At 43.8% G+C, this 25427-nt stretch overlaps 1 protein-coding gene across 1 annotated transcript in view; it reads left to right on the forward strand.

Moving 5' to 3' along the window:
* The window catches only part of EGFL6 (EGF like domain multiple 6), a 106308-nt gene that overhangs the window by 61925 nt on the left and 18956 nt on the right, over window positions 1-25427 (forward strand). The window contains exons 8-10 of the mRNA XM_044285352.1: window positions 5303-5635; window positions 18516-18593; window positions 21141-21236. Coding sequence (XP_044141287.1) covers window positions 5303-5635; window positions 18516-18593; window positions 21141-21236 — 507 coding nt within the window. The remainder of the gene's footprint in view (window positions 1-5302; window positions 5636-18515; window positions 18594-21140; window positions 21237-25427) is intronic.

Genomic DNA, 25427 nt, shown 5'->3' on the forward strand with positions numbered 1-25427 from the left:
TGGATTTAGTGACAGAATTAGACTTGGAAATGCACAGAAGCGTGTGTGTGAAGTTATTCTGAATGACCCTATGTGCACCTTCATTATTATATACCCTTTTAGGGATAGATTTCAAATAGCTCTGATATAGCAGAAACCACTAAATTATGAAATTGCTAAATTGGGAATTGTACTTCAACCCAGAACAAAAAATGTGCTTTGACGGACACTAAATATCTTGCCCAGCAACAACAGTACAGCGGTGGGTAACGAGAGATTTAGAGGGATTTAAATTTGAGGCCTAGTATTTAGGCGCTGGGTCACCGGTATGGATTTAGTGACAGAATTAGACTTGGAAATGCACAGAAGCGTGTGTGTGAAGTTATTCTGAATGACCCTATGTGCACCTTCAATATTATATACCCTTTTAGGGATAGATTTCAAATAGCTCTGATATAGCAGAAACCACTAAATTATGAAATTGCTAAATTGGGAATTGTACTTCAACCCAGAACAAAAAATGTGCTTTGACGGACACTAAATATCTTGCCCAGCAACAACAGTACACCGGTGGGTAACGAGAGATTTAGAGGGAATTAAATTTGAGGCCTAGTATTTAGGCGCTGGGTCACCGGTATGGATTTAGTGACAGAATTAGACTTGGAAATACACAGTAGCGGGTGTGTGTGAAGTTATTCTGAATGACCCTATGTGCACCTTCAATATTATATACCCTTTTAGGGATAGATTTCAAATAGCTCTGATATAGCAGAAACCACTAAATTATGAAATTGCTAAATTGGGAATTGTACTTCAACCCAGAACAAAAAATGTGCTTTGACGGACACTAAATATCTTGCCCAGCAACAACAGTACAGCGGTGGGTAACGAGAGATTTAGAGGGAATTAAATTTGAGGCCTAGTATTTAGGCGCTGGGTCACCGGTATGGATTTAGTGACAGAATTAGACTTGGAAATGCACAGAAGCGTGTGTGTGAAGTTATTCTGAATGACCCTATGTGCACCTTCAATATTATATACCCTTTTAGGGATAGATTTCAAATAGCTCTGATATAGCAGAAACCACTAAATTATGAAATTGCTAAATTGGGAATTGTACTTCAACCCAGAACAAAAAATGTGCTTTGACGGACACTAAATATCTTGCCCAGCAACAACAGTACAGCGGTGGGTAACGAGAGATTTAGAGGGATTTAAATTTGAGGCCTAGTATTTAGGCGCTGGGTCACCGGTATGGATTTAGTGACAGAATTAGACTTGGAAATGCACAGAAGCGTGTGTGTGAAGTTATTCTGAATGACCCTATGTGCACCTTCAATATTATATACCCTTTTAGGGATAGATTTCAAATAGCTCTGATATAGCAGAAACCACTAAATTATGAAATTGCTAAATTGGGAATTGTACTTCAACCCAGAACAAAAAATGTGCTTTGACGGACACTAAATATCTTGCCCAGCAACAACAGTACAGCGGTGGGTAACGAGAGATTTAGAGGGATTTAAATTTGAGGCCTAGTATTTAGGCGCTGGGTCACCGGTATGGATTTAGTGACAGAATTAGACTTGGAAATGCACAGAAGCGTGTGTGTGAAGTTATTCTGAATGACCCTATGTGCACCTTCAATATTATATACCCTTTTAGGGATAGATTTCAAATAGCTCTGATATAGCAGAAACCACTAAATTATGAAATTGCTAAATTGGGAATTGTACTTCAACCCAGAACAAAAAATGTGCTTTGACGGACACTAAATATCTTGCCCAGCAACAACAGTACAGCGGTGGGTAACGAGAGATTTAGAGGGAATTAAATTTGAGGCCTAGTATTTAGGCGCTGGGTCACCGGTATGGATTTAGTGACAGAATTAGACTTGGAAATACACAGTAGCGGGTGTGTGTGAAGTTATTCTGAATGACCCTATGTGCACCTTCAATATTATATACCCTTTTTGGGATAGATTTCAAATAGCTCTGATATAGCAGGAACCACTAAATTATGAAATTGCTAAATTGGGAATTGTACTTCAACCCAGAACAAAAAATGTGCTTTGACGGGCACTAAATAACTTTCCCAGCTACAACAGGACAACGGTAACGAGAGATTTAGAGGGATTTAAATTTGAGGCCTAGTATTTAGGCGCTGGGTGACAGGTATGGGTTTAGTGACAGAATTAGACTTGGAAATACACAGTAGCGGGTGTGTGTGAAGTTATTCTGAATGACCCTATGTGCACCTTCAATATTATATACCCTTTTTGGGATAGATTTCAAATAGCTCTGATATAGCAGAAACCACTAAATTATGAAATTGCTAAATTGGGAATTGTACTTCAACCCAGAACAAAAAATGTGCTTTGACGGACACTAAATATCTTGCCCAGCAACAACAGTACAGCGGTGGGTAACGAGAGATTTAGAGGGAATTAAATTTGAGGCCTAGTATTTAGGCGCTGGGTCACCGGTATGGATTTAGTGACAGAATTAGACTTGGAAATACACAGTAGCGGGTGTGTGTGAAGTTACTCTGAATGACCCTATGTGCACCTTCAATATTATATACCCTTTTTGGGATAGATTTCAAAGAGCTCTGATATAGCAGGAACCACTAAATTATGAAATTGCTAAATTGAGAATTGTATTTCAACCCAGAACAAGAAATGTGCTTGAACGGACACTAAATAACTCGCCCAGCTACAGCACTAGGGACAGATTTAGCTGGATATAAATTTGAGGCCTAGTATTTAGGCGCTGGGTGACCGGTATGGATTTAGTGACAGAATTAGACTGGGATATGGCCAAAAAATGAACAGACTATTGCTGGTTAAATGCACTTGGTGTGACAGCTTCACCCTGATGTAGGCTTTAGCCAAAAAACAACCACACCATTGAGGGTTAAATGCACTTGGTGACAGGCGCAGCTTGCCCCTGATTTTGTATATGGCCAAAAAATGAACAGACTATTGCTGGTTAAATGCACTTGGTGTGACAGCTTCACCCTGATGTAGGCTTTAGCCAAAAAACAACCACACCATTGAGGGTTAAATGCACTTGGTGACAGGCGCAGCTTGCCCCTGATTTTGTATATGGCCAAAAAATGAACAGACTATTGCTGGTTAAATGCACTTGGTGTGACAGCTTCACCCTGATGTAGGCTTTAGCCAAAAAACAACCACACCATTGAGGGTTAAATGCACTTGGTGACAGGCGCAGCTTGCCCCTGATTTTGTATATGGCCAAAAAATGAACAGACTATTGCTGGTTAAATGCACTTGGTGTGACAGCTTCACCCTGATGTAGGCTTTAGCCAAAAAACAACCACACCATTGAGGGTTAAATGCACTTGGTCGCAGCTTGTGCTGGCGCACCACAAGACACAAAATGGCCGCCGATCACCCCAGAAAAATGAGACTGACAAACGGTCTGTGCAGCCTAAAAACAGTGAGCAATTGAGGATCAGCAGCTCAATGATCCACAGCTGCAGATCGATCAGTTAATCAAGTCCTTTGGAGGAGTTAATCTGCCTAATCTCGCCCTACTGTCGCAGCCGCAACCTCTCCCTACGCTAATCAGAGCAGAGTGACGGGCGGCGCTATGTGACTCCAGCTTAAATAGAGGCTGGGTCACATGGTGCTCTGGCCAATCACAGCCATGCCAATAGTAGGCATGGCTGTGATGGCCTCTTGGGGCAAGTAGTATGACGCTTGTTGATTGGCTGCTTTGCAGCCTTTCAAAAAGCGCCAAGAAAGCGTCACAAAAGCGCGAAGAAAGCGACGAACACCGAACCCGAACCCGGACTTTTACGAAAATGTCCGGGTTCGGGTCCGTGTCACGGACACCCCAAAATTCGGTACGAACCCGAACTATACAGTTCGAGTTCGCTCATCCCTAGTCATAACTAATTGTTATGTTGGACCAATGGTGGCCCCAATACATCCTGGTTAAAGAGGACCTGTCGCCACTCCTGACATGCCTGTTGTAATAGCTACATGCATTCCCCATGTAATACCAATTCTGGAGCCTCTGTTCTTATGGCTCTGTGTTGTGCCATTCCTTTATTATTTCTAATTGCTAGCAGTCTGCAGTAAGGGTACAGAGGGTGGTAACCAGTTGGGGGGGTGTACCAGCACAGTTTGACAATGGCAGCACTGGTTGGATAGAGTGAGTCGGCAGGTACACAGTCCTCCTTGTCCCTTCTCTGCTTTCAGTTAAGAAGTAATTGCGTTGGGCTAAAGATCTCAGCGAGCAAAAGGAGAATTCCTGCTAGATATTTACTGCCTAAACCCTGCATCATATGTTTATAGCGAGCATACTCTTGGACTTTACAGCCGTTAAATGGAAAGTTTCATTGTTACTGTGTTATCGATGGATTTTTCTTTCTTTGCTTTCAGTACCGGTTGCAGTTGCTACTTTCACACTCGCGTTTTGGGCGGATCCGTCATGGATCTGCAAAAATGGATCCATTACAATAATACAACCGCATGCATCCATCATGAAAGGATCCGGTTGTATTATCTGTAACATAGCCAAGATGGATCTGTCATGACCTCCATTGAAAGTCAATGGAGGATGGATCTGTTTTCTATTGTGCCAGATTGTGTCAGAGAAAACGGATAGGTCCCCATTGACTTACATTGTGTGTCAGGAATGATCCGTTTGGCTCAGTTTTGTCAAGCGGACAGCAAAACGCTGCAGGCACTGTTTTGTTGTCCGCCTCCAGAGCCAAATGGAGACTGATCAGAGGCAAACTGAGGCATTCTGAGCGAATCCTTTTCCATTCAGAATGCATTAGGGCAAAACTGATCCGTTTTGGACTGCTTGTGAGAGCCCTGAACAGGTCTCACAAACGGAAAGCCAAAACGCCAGTGTGAAAGTAGCCTCACTATAATTCATCACAAATGTTCACACAATGCCCCATATGTATCAAGCTCAGTTTGCAGGTTTTTTTTTACACAGTTTTTGTGGAAGTAATGGTGTATACTTTCTGCACATGATTTATTATTCGCTCCAAACATACTTAGACCTGTACTAGACCTGCAAATCAGCATTTCAATTGTGCAATCTCCTCCACAGTATGGGGAGGAGTGATCGCTAATGCCATCGCTCATTTCCATACAGAATCATTATTTGCCAGTGGCAGATCGTGCATTTGCACGATGCAAAAGTGCATTTAAATAAAACTATGGCCAAAAAGAGGCACAATCTGTATTTTAGCAAAGATATCAGTAAAAAAAAGATTTGTTTGATGATAAAGAAAAACTAAATCCTAATATCTATCAATTCATTCTATTGTTTGCCTTCAGCTATTCCAGACAAACCTGTGAAAGAAAGCCCCAAAATAGTTGGAAGTGCAAAAGACACAGTCAAGAAACTCTTGGCACATAAGAACAGCCTCAAGAGAAATGAAGAAAAAATGAATTTAATACCTGAACCAGTTATTACTCCATCACCAAAGACACGCTTGCAGCCATTTGACTATGTGGATGGAGTCTACATTGGTGAAACGAAAAATGAAAAAGATGGAAAAGAATTTGAAGAAGATGACCAGAATGAAGATGAAGAAGAGGAAGAAGATGATGAGGATGACTATGACAATGGAATTGGACAAGAAAAGATACTGAGGGGTGACGTGTTTGGTATGTTTTATATTTTTTATTATATCATATATCATAAATTTGTGTAGAGCAAGAAGATGAAATACACTTTTATGGCTGCTATGCAAAGGCCAGTGATTGGCTGCAGCAGTCACGTGTGGTATACAGATACATCACTGCTGCAGCCAAGTAAACATAACCCAGTACAGAGGATCGGAGTGGCTGCACTGGAACCTATTGGAGAATTCAGCCGGTGAGTATACGTTTTCATTGTTTGCAAAACACGTAACATGGACTTGCCGGAAATCTTTGGTGGCACTAGTTTTGGTCAATGCCCTCATGACAAAGACTGTAAGTTAGATGGAATGTCAGGAGGGAGAAAACTATTTTTGTTTGCACCATCTTTGTGGGATAATTAGCAGCGAAATTTCAGTGTATTTTAGGGACGTTTTCCAAACATTTGTGCCAAAAAGAACACGTGTTTCTGACACGATGAAGACTTTTCTAAAGTGTCCAGACAAGAGGCATAGTTTGGAGGAGAGAAGACATAGCGTGAAATGTGATGACACGCAGGAAAAAATGCACCAATATTGGTGAAATTATTTCCATAGACCAGGGTGACAAATAGATGTAGGTTAGACACAGTCTAATGATAGGCCATACTTATTATGCAGTATGAGCGACTGTGATAATTTTGCCTCATTTTCCCAAAGGCCTGGTCTAAGTTTACACTGTCTAAATGTTAGACAGCATTTGTAAATGTGGGCCAAACATTTGGCACAAATTATACCACAAACGTGCCGCTGCTTCACTAGTGAATTTGGGCCATTGACTTCACAATCTGGATAAAGATCTGATGGAATGTGTTATTTTGACTGCTTAAAATCACAAATGCAAGGAGAAGGTTCACAGTAAAGTGCACAAGTGGGACCTGGCTAAGGGCCTTTCACATCACCGTTTTATGTTTCCGGTGTTCTGCTCTGTTAGAGGAGCAGAACAGCAAAATAATGGAAGCTGTATAGGACACATAAATGACCCAAAAGGAGATGAACGGACTATATTGACTACAATGGTGTCTGTAGTTTCCGTTCGAAATCCTGTTTTTCTTGCCTCTAACACAAATGTGAACTCAGCCTTAATGATTATTTCCATTTGTATAGCTGAAATATCCACAGCAGTATTCATATTCGACATACTATCTGTCTTCCTGGAAGAGACCATATACTACAGGTATATGCCAGAAGATCAGTCTTATTAACAGCAGAGGAACACTGCAAGCTCCAACCTACATTTTCTTTACATTCGTAGCATGGCATTACTTGGCTTGGAATGCAGAAGATTTCTCCAGGCTACATGGAAAAGGAATGTAGATGAATTACATTAAGAAGGAAGTGCACGATATTATCTCAGCTCTCTCTTTGCTAGGAAACAGTTCAGATATCACAGGTTTTTTTTTTTTTTTTTTTTTTACACAAGTGTGGTTTATCTATCATCTAATTCATAATGAAAACCAAAATGGTAGCATAACAGCAAAAAATAGGCAGTAACATATTGAAAGGGTACCTTTCATGTCAGAAAGCATATGATAAGTCATTCTGACTGCTGTGTTGGTCTCAGCCTGCCTCTTCAAGGACAGCTCCACGACTCCAATTACAGTTTGTGCTACCCATTTCAGCAACTAGTGGGGACCTCAGTTTCCAGACTCGATAAAAAAAAGCTGTAATACAACTTATTCATGGAGTTTTCCAATCTCACACAATATTACAATGCACTCAAATAAGTCATGACTTTCTTATCAGGAAGGGTCCATCTGCAGGGACGCCCACAATTTAGAGAATGAAGGACTACTACTGTGCACTTTCTTTCATCCATGTTCAGCATGTGTATTCATTAATAGCTTAGCCCCATATAAGTGTATAGGACTGCACAGCAATGTCTAGTAAAAGCCTTAGAGGAGTCAGCACTCTGACAAGCACAATGACCCTTTCTTTCTCTGATCAATCAGGTTCCAGGAGTCAAGTATGCCATCAATCACTATTGTGGAGAATAATGTTTTTCCCCGTGGAGAACGCCAAGTTTGTGTAGGCCTTTTTATTATCAAAAACATTCTGGCTTTGTGTTATAATGGCCTGTTTAATGTCATTGTCCAATCTCGATATTTATGGCATATTATCAGGATATGCCATAAATCTCTGAAAGGTGCAGGTCCCACCTGGGAGCTGCACCTATCTCAAGAACAAGGCCCTGCTGTGAATAAAAAGAACATTGTACATCTGCTGTGACCTCTCCATTCATGGCTATGGGACTTCTTAAAATAGCTCAGCACATTCGCGGCTATTGTCCATTCACTGCTACGGGACTTCTGCTCTTCACTTATGGTGGGGACCATTCTTATGATAGGAGCCACATGGGACAGACATTTATGCCATAAACATCCAGACTGGACAAAAGCCAGACACTGACTTAAAGGTGGGGCTAACTAGCCATAGACCCTACTGGGTAACTTCCCAGTGGGTCGATGCCCAGTGGTCCACCCAAGCCCTCCTCATGGTCACTGTCCAGGTACATAACATTATGATGCTCTCAGCATTACCTAATGCTAGGAACATCAGGTACTTATGAACCTGGCCAACAATGGGGAGGGCCACCTGCGTGAGCCTTACAGCAGTTTCTTGAAGATGTCAAGAGATAAGGTGAAGAGGGAAGGAGCGGACTACAATTTAGATGGGAGGGGCTGGGCTCTGTTGTGAATAGGTACTGCCTCTTGGGATCTTTTTTGCTTATTTGCATACTAATATAAATATGGTTTTCAGAGGCAATAAAGATCTAAAAAGGAACACAAAAGTATGTCTGGGATAGGGTGTATGTGAGCTATAGTGCACCAGGAAACTTGTATTGGTGGTGACAGATTCACTTTAAGGGGTAGCCATCCAACAGGTAGGACTAGACTGCCAGCTTTGGCCTCCTAGATAAGAACTTATTTATATTAATTATCAACTATTCGCATAGAAATCCTTTAAAAGCATTGTTTTACAAGGTTCTAAACTCTTAGCATCCAGCATCTTTTGGTCCTAAAGGATGCGCCTTAATTTTGTGTGCCTGGTAGTTTAAGAGAACTAACTTTGTATTTACTGAAATACCTACTTTATGGGGTTTTATGTCTTATTGATGTATGATATCCATGGTCTTGGGACATATGGCAGCTATGGTTTTGCATATGTATGGGGTTTTCGTTATATCATTTTTTTAATGTAATATGGGGCATGGCAAACATGCCGAGAGGCGGCCGGAATAAAACTACATTATAGTGAATGGGGCCAGGCTTCCGGCGGCACGCGTGCACTGGTGGCAGCACGTGTCCGCCAGGCTGTTCACTCACCGCAACAGCCTGACGGAGAAGGCTGCTGCTAATGTGAAAGTAGCCTAAGACAGCTTCCGAGCTGTCTGACATTTCGACCAGGCGTACAAAATGATGAATGAGACGGGCCTACCAGCCGGTACCCTTCCCCGCCCAAGCTAAGCCCACAATTTTAGACCTGGCGTGAGGGCAGGGCAAAGTCGCAGATAGAGGCAGAACTAATAGATGCGCCACCATCTGCACCTGAAATACGGAATACTGCTCCTGATATGTCATATGCGATCTCTGGGGGACACTCAAATCTGGTGATCACATTGCCACAAGATCAAATGGTAGCATTGCTGCTGCCTCCGAGAAGACAGATGTGGGTGTGGCTTACGTTTACAGCGCATGCTGCAAAATATTTGAATATATAAGGATTATAGTACCTGATGTTCCTTAGCAGCACAGTCACATAATACATAAGTTCACTCTGCATAGAAGTATGAAATGAATGTATGTGTGTAAATGTATTCCTCACAGCTTGAATGAAATACCGGGATGATGAAGACCATCCTGGAAAAACTAATTAAAAAGCAGGGTCTCTTTGAGATAAACTGTATATTCTGGCAAGGTGAAATGAATATTACCGGCCTTGTGCTTATTTTTCAGTATTATTCTTAGGAACTTTTACTGCCGATCACTCTTGACTCGGGAGACAGGGTTTGTCCATGTGTGGGATTTTCATCAGATTTTATAAACAAAGTCAAAATGTTATAAAACTAACACACGGCATGAATAGAAATTTACAAAGTGCTTTCCTTCAACAGCATAAATTCTATCAGTTTCATCTAAGCTGTTGATCTCCCCATTGTGGAACATTTTTAGAATGGATATATACTAAATGACTTTTCCGCATGGGAAACATACTTTATTCATGTCTTATGAGCTCATTATAGTCTTAAAGTATAAGAATTCTGGAATACTCGGCAAAATGGTTTCCATTAACTTAATAGGACACCACATGTACAATCCATAAGAAAGCCGATCATATTTTCTGCTGAACTGAGCAATAAGTTATGGTAAGAAATACAATCTCTGGAGCTATGTATACATTAATACCTGTTGTACCTATGTATTTTAAATGACAAGGGAACAGCAATCTTCTAAATACATATGGCTTATGAGGATTTATTTAAGAAACTACAGAATGCAAGAGTCGGCAGACCTTGAAAATGGCAGTGTCATACTGATATACAACGTATTACAGACCTCTCAGGAGTTGTCCAGGATTACAAAAAAAATTCAGATTTTTTCCCCCCAGAAATAGTGCCACCCTTGTGTGATATTGCAGCTGATCCCCATTCCAGTGAATGAGGCTGGCCTACAATACCAGACGCAACCAACAAACAAGTGTGGCACAGTTTCTTAAAGTTTCTTTGTCACCCAACTTTTTCATCTGTTCTTAAATTAAGCTTTAGGTGTACACACTTATCTTTACTTAAAATGAATAGAAGAGCAGTCCAAAAGTGCACACATTTAATTTTCATATAAAAGGATACCCGCAGTCCAACATGTACATATGTTTTATGTAATCATTACTGGTTTGTAGCATTCACTTATGATCCCTGGGCCACTCTTTGGGAAACACTGTCCTACAATATGGGAATGATCTTTTGATAGAGTTTGATGGAATGCACTCTAAACATAGTAATAGAGCACAAGTCATTCAAGAGCATCTGTCATCCTGATCAACCCTATTAAAGCAGGCTTACTGCCTGGAAGGGTTGGTCAGGGTGACTAAAATGAGCCCTGTCCTTCTGCAATCTGCATTACCAATGCAGAGAAATTCTTATGTCTAGCTATATGCAAATGAGGTGCTTAGAGCACTGAGGGGGTGGCCTAGCCCCTAGAGCACTACTTCAACTCCACATCTTTCCACCACCCCCCCCTCCTTATAATGAGATTGACAGGGCCAGGCCTCAATGCTCTTATGCCTGGCCCTATAATCTCAACCATGTGTCGTTGCGATGAAGATCTCAGTGCACTTGTCCCAGTTTCGAAATCTTTATTACACTGCCACTTGCACACGTGCATCTTGGAGATCCTTTCGTCACCCATGGCAAAGATTCAGTTTGCTTCTCTTTTCACTGTAACTAAGTAAACTAGCCAAGGCATAGGGGTTTGTTGGTGCCCCCTACAACCCATTAGGGGTACATGCCCCTTCCAGTTACGTCCCTTGGTTAATCATTTATTACAGATTTTATTCAAATGTACCCAAAACCTCTAACTCTGTTCACACACCTTGGCTTTAAATGGCATTGTCCAACTTACATTTAAAGGAGATGACCACTTTTTGCTTACTGCTAACCAATGTGAGATGATTACATGCCACTTACTAATATAGTTTTTGTTAAAATTCTGCACCATTTCCTATATTTCATAAGGTATGCTCCTTTGTTTACAAAGTCTTTTGTGCTGTCCGCACAGAGGTCCTGTCCATAAGATGGCTGCTGATGGAGGGTCATGTGACCAGGCACATCACCCCCATGCTGATCTCTCCTCAATTTACAGATGGCAGGTGAAATGTGTTTGAATGGAGGAGGCATCGTATGGAGGTGATTTTCCTGGTCACATGACCCTCCAGCAGCAGCCATTTTATGGACAGGACCTCTGTGTGGACAGCAGAAAATGCTTTGCAAACACGGGGGCTTACCTGGTGAAATCTAGAAAATGGTGCAAAATTTTAACAAAGACTATATCAGTAAGTGGCATGTAATTATCTCACAAACACATTGGTCAACTATAAGCAGAAAGTCGCCAGCCCCTTTAAAGAAGAAAAACTCACTTCACTTCACTTCACCCCCACTGCTCCCGTTCAGATGCTTGCATCATCCTTACTGATCTCTACTTCCTGCTTCCTCACCACACACAGGAAGTGACTGCTGAGCCAATCACTGGCCACAGCCAACAGCAGGACAAGGAAGGAGAAATCAGTAGAGACCTAGGAAGCATCAGAACAGGAATGTCAGGGAATCGGCGAGGTGAGTATCAATTTTTTTTTTTTTTTTACACCATTCTATTAATATATATTTTTTAAATGTACTGACAGGACAACCCCTTTCCAATGTTCCAATGCGGAACAGAAATAATTTAGATATCCTAGTACAGAAGTGAATGTGTTTAATGAGAGATCCTATGATACAGAACTTAATTAGCTCATGGCTTTACACCATCCAGTCTCACATTACACCGCTTTTCCTGGCAATAGATCCATAAATGTTGAGTTCATTCAGCTGATGGATTGCTCAGATATCCAGACTACTAAACATTTTTGCTCATGTGTTAAAATAAATAGAAGACAGTATTATGTGATTGGTCTTTTGTTATCAGACCATCTAAGGAGAAAGTCTGTGCATGGAAATTTAATACAGATTTGTTGGAAGGAAGAACTTGCTTTATCCCGGATTTTGCTTCAGATGACTGTGTCTGTGTGGTCTAGGTGTAAATGTTTCCAAGCATAAACCTACATGTTTATTTTAATTAACGTAACTGGAGATCTTCTTAGGTAAACTCACTGAAAAATTTATGTCAAACAAGAAAAGTTTATGAATGAGCATTCGTTACCTACACCACCTCATGGCAACTGGACTATGGAGATTTTAATGTAGGGTCTCTATATTTTATTATCGCGTTCTGTAACTGGACCTAATACTCAAATGATTTCAGTACAGAGCTGCAGCATCAATTTCTTGCAGTAAAAGGCTTATATACCCCCTAGTCTGTTTCACTACTTTGACACTGTCTTCTATGCACCAGAGAACATACACAATAACTAGAGATGATTTCAAAAATTCGATCGGTTCACAGAATTTTTCAGAAAAATTTGCTTAGATCCAAATCTATTCGCAGCGAATCGCATTAAAAAACTGCTATTTCCTGGCTGCAGAGAGCCTTTATAGTGGTGTAGAACACTGTGCCTTGCAGTAACACGCATAGGGAGTCTGCTGTGGTGGTGAAATAATACTGTGAGTCCGTATGACATGCAGATGACAGACCTCGCTCTTAGAATTACTGCACACTTCACTTATTTGGGCCGTCACGGGGCAAAAACTGACCAAACAACTCAAGATTGAACTCAGCCTTACAGGTAGATGTTAGCACCAAAAAGAAGCGCACTCCTTTTACACCGTCGTCAGCTGATTCCACATAGATGTCTACAGAACCTGTTCTATTAAACACTTAGTGACCAAGCACATTTTTTAAAAATTGCATTCCAAGAGCTAGAACTTTTTTGTTTTTTCATAAATGTACTTGTATAAGGTCTTATTTTTTGCAGGACAAGGTATAGTTTTTAATGCACAATTTTAAGTACATGTAATGATTGATTAAAGCCAGCCGTTTAGCTAAAACCCCCTTTGTTTACGTCAGTAAAAACACGCATGGGTGGTCGCTAAGGGGTTAAACGCGTATACAAGTAGAGCCCCCGGACAGAGTGAAGAGGGTGTCAGCAGTAAGTTTGTGTTTACGTCACAGATTCTTTTTTTGCCCTTCCTCTGACCTGTCAGAACAATAACCCACAAAAAACTGATCCTGTCTGTGGAGCATACGCCTTCACTCGGTCAGCATTTCCTCAATAATCCATCAGTATTGCTAATGCCCAAAAAATAAAAACAGGAGTGGATAGATGACACGTGAATGGAATATTTGCAGGTCTTCTGTGTTTTGTACCCACTCCTGCTTTTGGATACCAAATCATAAGCCAATTCTGATGGGACCATACAGGACTTAAAGCTGCTACACAGACAGGATCCATTGTGCGTGTCCTTTTTCCTTCCTTCTGTCAGATCAGAAGAAAGGTCAAATAAATCATGATGTCAGCCAGGCTGAAAGGTAAAATAGTGGTCCAGTCATGAAGTGGGAAGGGTGGGAACAGCATGAGAAGTCCACAGAGTGGACCTATCACATAGTAGTGAGGTGGAAGCAGCATGAGGAGGCCACAGAGTGGCAAGGTGACATAGTGTGGAGATGGCAGCAGCACAAGAAGACCACATAGTGGCAAGGTGACATAGTGTGGAGTTGGCAGCAGCATGAGGATACTACAGAGTGGCAAGGTGACATAATGTGGAGATGGCAGCAGCAGGATACCACATAGTGGCAAAATAACATAGTGTGGAGTTGGCAGCAGCATGAGACCACGGAGTGGCAAAATGACATAATGTGAATATGGCAGCAGCAGGATACCACATAGTGGCAAGGTGACATAGTTTGGAGATGGCAGTAGCAGCAGCATCAGGAGGATACCACAGAGTGGCAAGGTAACATAGTGTGGAATTGGCAACAGCATGAGGAGACCACAGAGTAGCAAGGTGACATAGTGTGAAGATGGCAGTAGCAGCAGCAGCATCAGGAGACCATGGAGTGACAAGGTGACATAGTTTGGAGATGGCAAAGTGAACCGGTAAGGTAACAAAGTGGGGCAGTGGGTGGCAATACCAGTACGCGCTGACGAAGGTGGGTGAAATAAGGAGCACTTGGCATCAGATGTATGGCATCACGCGGGTTGCAGCATCAGAGTATTAGCTGAGTCAGGTAGCCAGAAGAAACCGGTCTCTTTTCTCAAAGTGTTGGTGTGGCACCATGGATAATCTAGTCCGATGCATCAGGAATTGGTGATTGGAAATCCTGGCTGATTGATCTTGACAAAGGTCAGTCTCTCCACATTTTGGCTGGATAGGCGAGTTCTTCTTGGGGTAACTATGGCCCCGCCACACTCAAAACCCACTCTGATGCCACACTACTGGCCAGAGAGGACAGCTTTTCCAGGACAAACTCTTCTAGTTGCGGCCACAAATCCAGTTTGGCTACCCAGTAGTCCAGCGGATCTTCAATGTTGGGTGGCAGGGTGCTGTCCAAGTATGCCACCTCCTGCTGGTTCGGTTCCTGCTCCTGCTGATGGAGCTAGTACTGCTCCTGCCACCACACCCCTCCACAGCAGCCATGGCAGTGGAACATGCAGACGGCCCCCCTGGTCAGACCTGCGAGAGGATGAACGATGGCGCAGATAGGCAGCGGCCAACTGACTACATAGGATGTCTCTGTAGTAGTTCAGTTTGTCCTCCCTCTCGGTGGGTGTAAAAAAGGAACCCATTCTGGACCAGTAGCGAGGGTCCAACAATATAGAGAGCCAGAAGTCATCCCTCTGCCGAATGGTGACAATTCGGCTGTCACTACGCAAGCAAGTGAGCATGCATCTTGCCATTTGTTCGAATGACTCGGGGGGACTCCCTGCCTCCATCTCCACTGCATACTGCTACGGTGTGTCCGGGTCCTCTGTCTTGTATTCCTCATCACCCTGTAGCTCCTCTGGCTGCTCCTGCTCCTCCTCTTCTGTCAGCTGAGTAGAAAAACCACCCATTTGGCTACACATTGCCTGTGCTCCAATATCCTCCTTCTCCAGTTCATCTCCCACAGGGCTGATGTGGCCGTGAGATTGAGGCGCCATGTCTCCTGTCCCCTGACCAGCCATTGTTACCAGCATCTGTTCCAGGACATGAAGCAGTGGAATGACGTTGTTCATTCCGCAGTCCTGGCGACTGACAAATAAAAAGACTTGGCCTCCTCAAAAGGCCTGAGCAAACGGCAGGTGTCACACATGAACTGCCACTGGCTGACATCGAAGTTACACAGTGGAGTACTCCTATCCACTTGAATCATCAAGAAATCGTTGATGGCTTTTCTCTGTTCGTATAGTCGATCCAACATATGGAGGGTGGAATTCCAACAGGTGGAAACGTCACATATCAGCCTATGTTGGGGGATGTCGCTCTGCCGCTGCAGCTTAAGGAGGTTGTGTTTTGCGGTGTACGAGTGGCTGGAGTGCATGCAAAGTTTCCTGCCCATTTTTAAGATATATTGCAGATGGGTGGAAGACTTCAGGAACTGCTTGACAACCAGATTGAGGATGAGGAGGCAGAGGTGGACATTTTCGCAGGACCAAGGGCGTGACCACGTGGAGGCGGAAGTGGCGTGACCTGGCCAAGTTGCTTGTGTGGCTGAAAGCACTAGATTAAAGAGATTTGTCCCAAACCACCCAAGACCAACAACATTTGCCTATTTTTAAGACTCTGATAACACAGGAATACACAAAAAATAATTAAAATATATATCCCAATATTTTCCCCTTTCAAATCTTGTAATTGCATCCCATGGAACTCAGCATGTTCCCCTCTCCCTCACTGTGTTTAGCTGTAAGACAACTGGCTGCATCAGAAACTTCCCCTTCTGCTCTGTAGGGAAAAATTATTGTCAAGCCCCACCCTCTTTGCTAAGCCCTAGCCACCAAAGATGAAACAGATCACCAAGAGATAATTCTCTGCGTTCTCTGCATCATTTGTACAAGACTCTTTGTATCAGGATCCTGCAGAAAATGTTTCATCTTGGGGACAAGATTATCTCCTGTTTATCATTTATCTATAGGTTAAATATTCCTTTAATCATTTCATAAGAGGGTTTACAGTTCCAATAAATCAGAAGCTTGTTTGTAGGAATGATACCTTATTAATGTATTGGAGAGAATTCGGTTGAAAGCAAGAATCTATCATGTAAATAATCAATACATTATTTTTGACATTTAAAGGGGTTTTCCAAGTGTTGTTATACTGATGACCTACCTTCAGGATAAGCCATCATTATGTCATTGGTGGGGGTCCGACTCCTAGGACCCCTGTCGATCAGCTGTTTGAAGAAACCACAGTGCTCCAGTGAGTGCCACAGCCTCCTCGAAGCTTACCATTGGTTAGCGGTTGTGCCTTGTACCCCAGCTCAGCCCCATTCATTTGAATGGAATTAGGTGCGACTAGACCATGTGAATGATGAACATGGCGTCACTGGACTACGAAAAGATGGCAGCACTCTGCCCTCTTCAAACAGCTGATTAGCTGAAGGCATCCTGTGTGGGTGAGGTAGTCGGGACTCTCCAAAATCATATGTGATATGAGATATATCACAGAACTCAGCTCCTCTCCTTTTATCATACCCTGCTCCCAGATAGGGCAGCAAAAATTTCACCTTAAGAAGAACATAGTTATACGCAGGGGCGTTGTAAGGTCAAAACATTCGGGGCTTGAGCCCCGGATGTTTTGTCCAGTGCCCCGAATGTTATGCTGGCCTGGTAGCATTTTATTCATTTGGCTATTCCAGGGCCCTTTTATATTAATTGGACCTGGGCAACCCACCACAGATCATCCCCCTACCCCCCTTGTACTTGTTCTGCTGATCCGCTAATTGCGGGCTGCGCGGGCATGAGTTCAGTCACTTCGGTGCACAATCCTGTGGTGTGGCGCGTGATCCTGTGAGACCCGCCGTGGGAGGTCACGGGTCTCACGGGATCACGCGCCGCAGGACGGGGGAATGATCTGTGGGGTCGCCCAGGGTCCACTCCCATCAATATTAAAGGGCACAAGCAAAGATTTCTGCAGTGGTGAGGAAATGAAACATAGCAGATATTGGAAAGTTACCGAATGTATTATATAATGACTGCCTTTAATGTGCAATTTCAACACAGTGGGCTTGTGCCCCGGATGTTTTCAGACCCTAGCAACGCCCCTGGTTATACGTGTACATTACTGATTATAACATACTTCACTTAAACCTAAAATGTTGCTGTATTTGCTCAAGAATAAAGTTATCATAAATGATAACTTTGTGTGCCACATGATGTCCTTGTGCATTCTGGATTTTGCAAAACGGAACAGCTGGCGAATAGAACTGTCCTATCCTTGTCCGTAATGTAGACAATAATAGGACATACGGACATACAGAAATGGAATGCAGATGGAGTAACTTCCGTTTTTATTGCGGACCATTTGAGATGATTGGTTCCGCATACGGTCCGCAAAAAAATCCGAACGGACGCAGAAAGAAAATACATTCATGTGCATGAGCCCTTAGGTTGAGTTCACATCAGTTATTCGGTCAGTTTTTTCGATCAGTTATGAGCCAAAACCAGGTGCGAGTCAAAACCACAGAATAGGTACAAATCAAATCATTACACCTGATCTCTGAGTAGGCTTCACTACTGGTTTTGGTTCACAATAACTGATGGAAATAACTGACCAAATAACTGAAGTGTGAACTCAGCATTCATGCACACGGCCGTTGTTTTGGTCCGCATCAGAGCCGCCGTTTTGGCGGCTCGGTTGCGGACCCATTCACTTCAATGGGGCCGCAAAAGATGCGGACAGCACTCCGTGTGCTGTCCGCATCCGTTGCTCTGTTCCATGGCCCCGCAAAAAAAAATATGACATGTCCTATTCTTGCCCGCGCTTTGCGGACAAGAATAGGCATTTATATTAAAGGCTGTCCGTGCGGAACGTGCACGGACGCCATCCGTGTTTTGCGGATCCGCGATTTGCGGACCGCAAAACACACCACGGTCTTGTGCATGAGGCCTTACTCTAATCGCAGTGACTCCTTCAATCCTGCTCAGGATTGCCCGATGCTAAGTCTTTCCGTTCAGGTGGCTTGGTTTGGGAAAACGATGGTAGGCATTTTATGGATATGTTTAACCTTTTTTTCTTTTAGCCTTACAGGTTAAAAGAGAGGAGCCTGCTTTTAGATCAAATGTTCTGAATCAGAAGGCCACGTCACTAAAATCAGAAGGTAATGTAACATAATTTCTGTTTGAAAGACAACTCCGTAGCTTATTATCATTTAAATCGGTTTTCCGAGCATTTAATATTGTTAGCCTATCCTCAGAATAGTTCATCAAAAGCTGATCAGCAGCAGTCCAATTCTGAGCAACCCTGACGATCAACTTTCAATAGGGCGTGGGGCCCTGAGAGGCACTGCGCCTTCTTCCTAGGCCAGTGACTTCAGAACCATGTGCGATGTACGGCGCTGTGATTGGAAAGCTGTGAGGAGGCCGCAGAGCTCACCAGCGCACTGTGACCCCTTCAAACAGCTGATCGACGTGGGTGTCAGATGGTGGAACCCCACTTATCAGATATTAGTGATCTATCTTGAGGAGAGGTCATCAATATTAAACTCCCTGAAAATCCAATGTACAACAGTATACAATTAGCATCTATGCCCCCTCCTTAGTGGCTGCTCTGTGTGAGCTATTTGAAGCTCAGAAAAATGGAGCTCTATCCATTAGGCCTTATGCACACGGCCAAGCCGTTTTTTGCGGTCTGCAAACCGCGGATCCGCAAAAGACGGAAGCCGCCCGTGTTGCCTTCCGCAATTTGCGGAACGGGCACCGGCAATATAAAAATGCCTATTCTTGTCCGCAAAGAATAGGACATGTTATATTTTTTTAGCGGGGGCGCGGAACGGAGCCACGGATGCGGACACCACACGGAGTGCTGTCCGCATCTTTTGCGGCCCCATTGAAGTGAATGGGTCCAATACGGCGGCTCGGATGTGGACCCAAACAACGGTCGTGTGCATGAGGCCTTAAGCTCAATTCTCCCATGTAAAAATCTGTGTCTTTGCTGCTAAAACAACCCCATTCAGATGATAGTCCTGTTTGACAGACGTAAAGATGCTTGCAACAAATCTATAGTAAGTGATACATAGTAAGCCCCAATAAAGATACAGGGGCACATTTACTAAGCTCGCCTTTTTGGGGGGTAATGAAAAAAAAAAGGCTTATTGGCAAAGTCTGTCTTGAATTTATGCCTCATTTATCATCCCTTAATAAATCTGGATTTTCTTTTTTGGTTTCAGTGGTCATTTCCTTGTAGGACAGATTCAAATTCACTAAACTGGTTTAAATGGTATGCGCGTGAAAATGTGGTGCAAGTGAGCTGAATTTTTGCGCAAGTCTCCATGAAAGTAGCCAAATTGTGGCACAACTCACTGTTCCAAACACAGACAGAAAAGTACGCCAGCCCTGGGGTGGTATGGAAATGAGACTACCTTCACATCTGCGTTAGCAGTGTTCCGGTAGCCTGTTTAGCATTCAGCGTTTTGTGTCCGGCAGGTTCTCCGCTTGTCAGGCGGATGGGAACGGAATGTCTGCTGAACCCCATTATACTTCAATGGGTCCAGCAGACATTCTGTTCGCATTTGGTAGCGCCAGATACGGTTCATTCTGGCAGGCTCTTCGCTGACGGAACAGCCTGCCGTAATGAAATACGCAGATGTGAAGCTAGCCTTAGACTGTTTTTACGGCAAAATCTGGAGCAAAATAAGGCGCACCTACATAATTAGGACGAAAATTAGGTGAAAAAGAAAACTTCTGAATTTGTCTTAAATCTCAAAATAGGCGCAACAGCGCAAATGCCTCCAAAACAGGTGCAAAAACTGTTGTTAAATAAGACTTACAAAAGAATACAGTCAGAAACAGGCTTTTTACTCATAAAAACAGAAGGCGACACTTTAGTAAATGTGACCCACAGAATGTTAAGAAATGAATCAGCAAACGATTTAGAACCTATTTAGAGTAACAAAATATAGTATTACAGGGGGGACATTCCCTGCAAAGTGGTAACAAAGGTGGATGATCCCTTTAATTATTCTCACATTGCAAACCTAAGGCCCCATGCACACGGCCGTTGTTCACGGCCGTGTGCGGGCCGTGGAACCGCGGCCTGGATCCCTCCTGAGAGCAGGAGCGCACGGCGTCACTGGTTGCTATGACGCCGTGCGCCCCCTGCTGCCGGCACAGTACAGTAATACACTGGTATAGATCGTACCAGTGTATTACTGTACTGTGCCGGCAGCAGGGAGCGCACGGCGTCATAGCAACCCATGACGCCGTGCGCTCCTGCACTCAGCAGGAATCCAGGCCGCGGTTCCACGGACCGCTCACGGCCGTGAACAACGGCCGTGTGCATTCGGCCTAAGGCTGTGTGCACCTATCTATAAAGTGGTGGTGATTTTAATAGAATAGCAAGTACAGCTGCCACCCGGCAATTAGCGCAATCCGCATCGTAAACTGGCACTCTTACTCATGTTCAGCATGAAACTTCCTAAAATGAAGGCAAACGTGACTCACTATGTACTAAACCAGTGTGGTTTCAAGATGATAATTATACCAATGGTCATTTGTATATCATAATGTGCTCTATAGGCTGAATGTATTAAATTGCCATATTAGTTATAGCTTTTTTAGAAACTTTACAGAAATGTAGCATTTAGTCTCCATAATTGGATACATTATACTAAATGTGATTATCCTTTTGAATTTTTCCATATGTTTAGAGCTGTCCATAGACTGCAGCTTTGATCGTGGAGCCTGTGATTGGAAACAGGAGACTGAAGATGACTTTGATTGGAAACATTCAAATCGCAGCCATGGTAAGGAATCTTTACTGGTGAATACCAGTGGTAATTAACTGTCAAACATATAGCAGGCATGCATGTGGCTGGTAACAACATATGGTGAGCATTCATGTGGCAGGTAACAACATATAGCAAGCATGCATGTGGCAGGTAACAACATATAGTGAGCATGCATGTGGCAGGTAACAACATATAGCGATCATGCATATGGCAGGTAACAACATATAGCGAGCATTCATGTGGCAGGTAACAACATATAGCAAGCATGCATGTGGCAGGTAACAACATATAGCGAGCATGCATGTGGCAGGTAACAACATATAGCGATCATGCATATGGCAGGTAACAACATATAGCGAGCATGCATGTGGCAGGTAACAACATATAGCGAGCATGCATGTGGCAGGTAACAACATATAGCGAGCATGCATGTGGCAGGTAACAACATATAGCGAGCATGCATGTGGCAGGTAACAACATATAGCAAGCATGCATGTGGCAGGTAACAACATATAGCGAGCATGCATGTGGCAGGTAACAACATATAGCGAGAATGCATGTGGCAGGTAACGACATATGGTGAGCATGCATGTGGCAGGTAACAACATATAGCAAGCATGCATGTGGCAGGTAACGACATATGGTGAGCATGCATGTGGCAGGTAACAACATATGGCGAGCATGCATGTGGCAGGTAACAACATATAGCAAGCATGCATGTGGCAGGTAACAGCGTATAGTGAGCATGCATGTGACAGGTAACAGCATATAGTGAGCATGCATGTGGCAGGTAACAACATATAGCAAGCATGCATGTGGCTGGTAACAACATATGGTGAGCATGCATGTGGCTGGTAACAACATATGGTGAGCATGCATGTGGCAGGTAACAACATATAGCAAGCATGCATGTGGCAGGTAACAACATATAGCAAGCATGCATGTGGCAGGTAACAGCGTATAGTGAGCATGCATGTGACAGGTAACAGCATATAGTGAGCATGCATGTGGCAGGTAACAACCTATAGCAAGCATGCATGTGGCTGGTAACAACATATGGTGAGCATGCATGTGGCTGGTAACAACATATGGTGAGCATGCATGTGGCAGGTAACAACATATAGCAAGCATGCATGTGGCAGGTAACAACATATAGCAAGCATGCATGTGGCAGGTAACAGCGTATAGTGAGCATGCATGTGACAGGTAACAGCATATAGTGAGCATGCATGTGGCAGGTAACAACATATAGCAAGCATGCATGTGGCTGGTAACAACATATGGTGAGCATGCATGTGGCTGGTAACAACATATGGTGAGCATGCATGTGGCAGGTAACAACATATAGCAAGCATGCATGTGGCAGGTAACAACATATAGCAACCATGCATGTGGCAGGTAACAGCGTATAGTGAGCATGCATGTGACAGGTAACAGCATATAGTGAGCATGCATGTGGCAGGTAACAACATATAGCAAGCATGCATGTGGCTGGTAACAACATATGGTGAGCATGCATGTGGCTGGTAACAACATATGGTGAGCATGCATGTGGCAGGTAACAACATATAGCAAGCATGCATGTGGCAGGTAACAACATATAGCAAGCATGCATGTGGCAGGTAACAACATATAGCAAGCATGCATGTGGCAGGTAACAACATATAGCAAGCATGCATGTGGCAGGTAACAACATATAGCGAGCATGCATGTGGCAGGTAACAACATATAGCAAGCATGCATGTGGCAGGTAACAACATATAGCGAGCATGCATGTGGCAGGTAACAACATATAGCGAGCATGCATGTGGCAGGTAACGACATATGGTGAGCATGCATGTGGCAGGTAACAACATATAGCAAGCATGCATGTGGCAGGTAACGACATATGGTGAGCATGCATGTGGCAGGTAACAACATATAGCGAGCATGCATGTGGCAGGTAACAACATATAGCAAGCATGCATGTGGCAGGTAACAGCGTATAGTGAGCATGCATGTGGCAGGTAACAGCATATAGTGAGCATGCATGTGGCAGGTAACAACATATGGGGAGCATGCATGTGGCAGGTAACAACATATAGCGAGCATGCATGTGGCAGGTAACAACATATAGCGAGCATGCATGTGGCAGGTAACAGCATATAGTGAGCATGTATGTGGCAGGTAACAGCATATAGTGAGCATGCATGTGACAGGTAAAAACATATAGTGAGCATGCATGTGACAGGTAAAAACATATAGTGAGCATGCACGTGGCAGGTAACAACATATAGTGAGCATGCACGTGGCAGGTAACAACATATAGTGAGCATGCACGTGGCAGGTAACAACATATAGTGAGCATGCACGTGGCAGGTAACAACATATAGTGAGCATGCACGTGGCAGGTAACAACATATAGTGAGCATGCATGTGGCAGGTAACAACATATAGTGAGCATGCATGTGGCAGGTAACAACATATAGTGAGCATGCACGTGGCAGGTAACAACATATAGTGAGCATGCATGTGGCAGGTGACAACATATAGTGAGCATGCATGTGGCAGATAACATATGGTAAGTACCGTATTTTTCGCCCCATAAGACGCACTTTTTCTTCCCCCAAAATGGGGGAGAAATGCCCCTGCGTCTTATGGGGCGAATGCGTGCAGTTTTACATCGCTGGCAGCGATGTATCAGTGAGCGGGGACTCGGGGAGGGACTGGGAGGAGGGTCTGGGGGCTGGCAATAGCGGCGGGGCGGTGCAGTCAGTGTAGTATAGCACCGCCCCGCCGCTCCAGTATACTAATATAAGATGTAATTTTCAAATAATAGTTATTAAACTTGCCCCCTTAGTCCTATTACTAACTTACATCCTAATCGCGGCAGTAGAATTCAGGCCGGGCGGGCGGGCAGGCGGCAGCGTAACTCTTGTCACGTGCCTGCGCCGCCTACTTTATGAATGAAGCAGGCGGCGCAGGCAGGTGACGTCAGTAAGAGACGCGCCGGCCGCCCGTCCTGCCTGCCTGCATTCTACAGCAGCGATTCGGATGTAAGGTAGAAATAGGACTGAGGGGGCATGTTTAATAAGTATAAATTGAATATAACATCTTATTTTAGTATACTGGCGGCGGGGGCGATCTGTGGATGGCACAGTTATGGGCTGGGGGGGGGTCTGTGGATGGCACAGTTATGGGCTGGGGGGGTCTGTGGATGGCACTGTTATGGGCTGGGGGGGGGGGGGTCTGTGGATGGCACATATATAACAGTGCCACCCACAGATCCCCCCCAGCCCATAACAGTGCCATCCACAGACCCCCCCAGCCCATAACTGTGCCATCCACAGACCCCCCCCCCCAGCCCATAACTGTGCCATCCACAGACCCCCCCCCAGACCATAACTGTGCCATCCACAGATTCCCCCCCCCCCCCTGTAACAATGCCATCCACAGATCCCCCTGTAATAGTGCAAGCCACAGATGCCCCCCATAACAGTGTCCGTCATCCACAGATCCCCCCATAACAGTGTCCGTCATCCACAGATCCCCCACATAACAGTGTCAGTCATCCACAGATCCCCCACATAAGTGTCAGTCATCCACAGATCCCCAGTAATAGTGCCATCCAGAGACCACCATTCGTTCCAAACCCACCAAACACACAGCACACCTTTTGGTTAAAAATTTTTTTTTCTTATTTTCCTCCCCAAAATCCTAGGTGCGTCTTATGGGCCGGTGCGTCTTATAGGGCGAAAAATACGGGTATGCATGTGGCAGGTAACAGCATATAGTGAGCATGTATGTGGCAGATAACATATGGTAAGTATGCATGTGGCAGATAACCTATAGTAAGTATGCATGTGGCAGTAATGAGTATGTATGTGCATAGAGTAAGAACAAATATGGCAGGTAAATAGCATATAGGTAGCATGCATGTGGCACATAACAGCAAATAGCGAGTATGTCTGTGGCAGGTAAATAGCCTATACAATAGTGAATGAGGACATTTACTAAGCTCGCCCTTTTCTCCGTCATTTTCTGCCCTTTTTTCCCTATCATGCGCACGTAGGGTTTGATTTAGCACAGCTGTTATTTAATGAGCCGTATTTTGTCTGCAGCGATAGTACTATTGCACTTAAATGTAATAATGTGGCACATACTGCCAAGGGTCTGTGTGGTCCAGGGTGTTTTTGGCGCATCCATTAGCCATATAAAATATTTTAT

This window comes from Bufo gargarizans, chromosome 3 (assembly GCF_014858855.1).
Source record: "Bufo gargarizans isolate SCDJY-AF-19 chromosome 3, ASM1485885v1, whole genome shotgun sequence".
NCBI classification, from domain to species: Eukaryota; Metazoa; Chordata; class Amphibia; order Anura; family Bufonidae; genus Bufo; species Bufo gargarizans.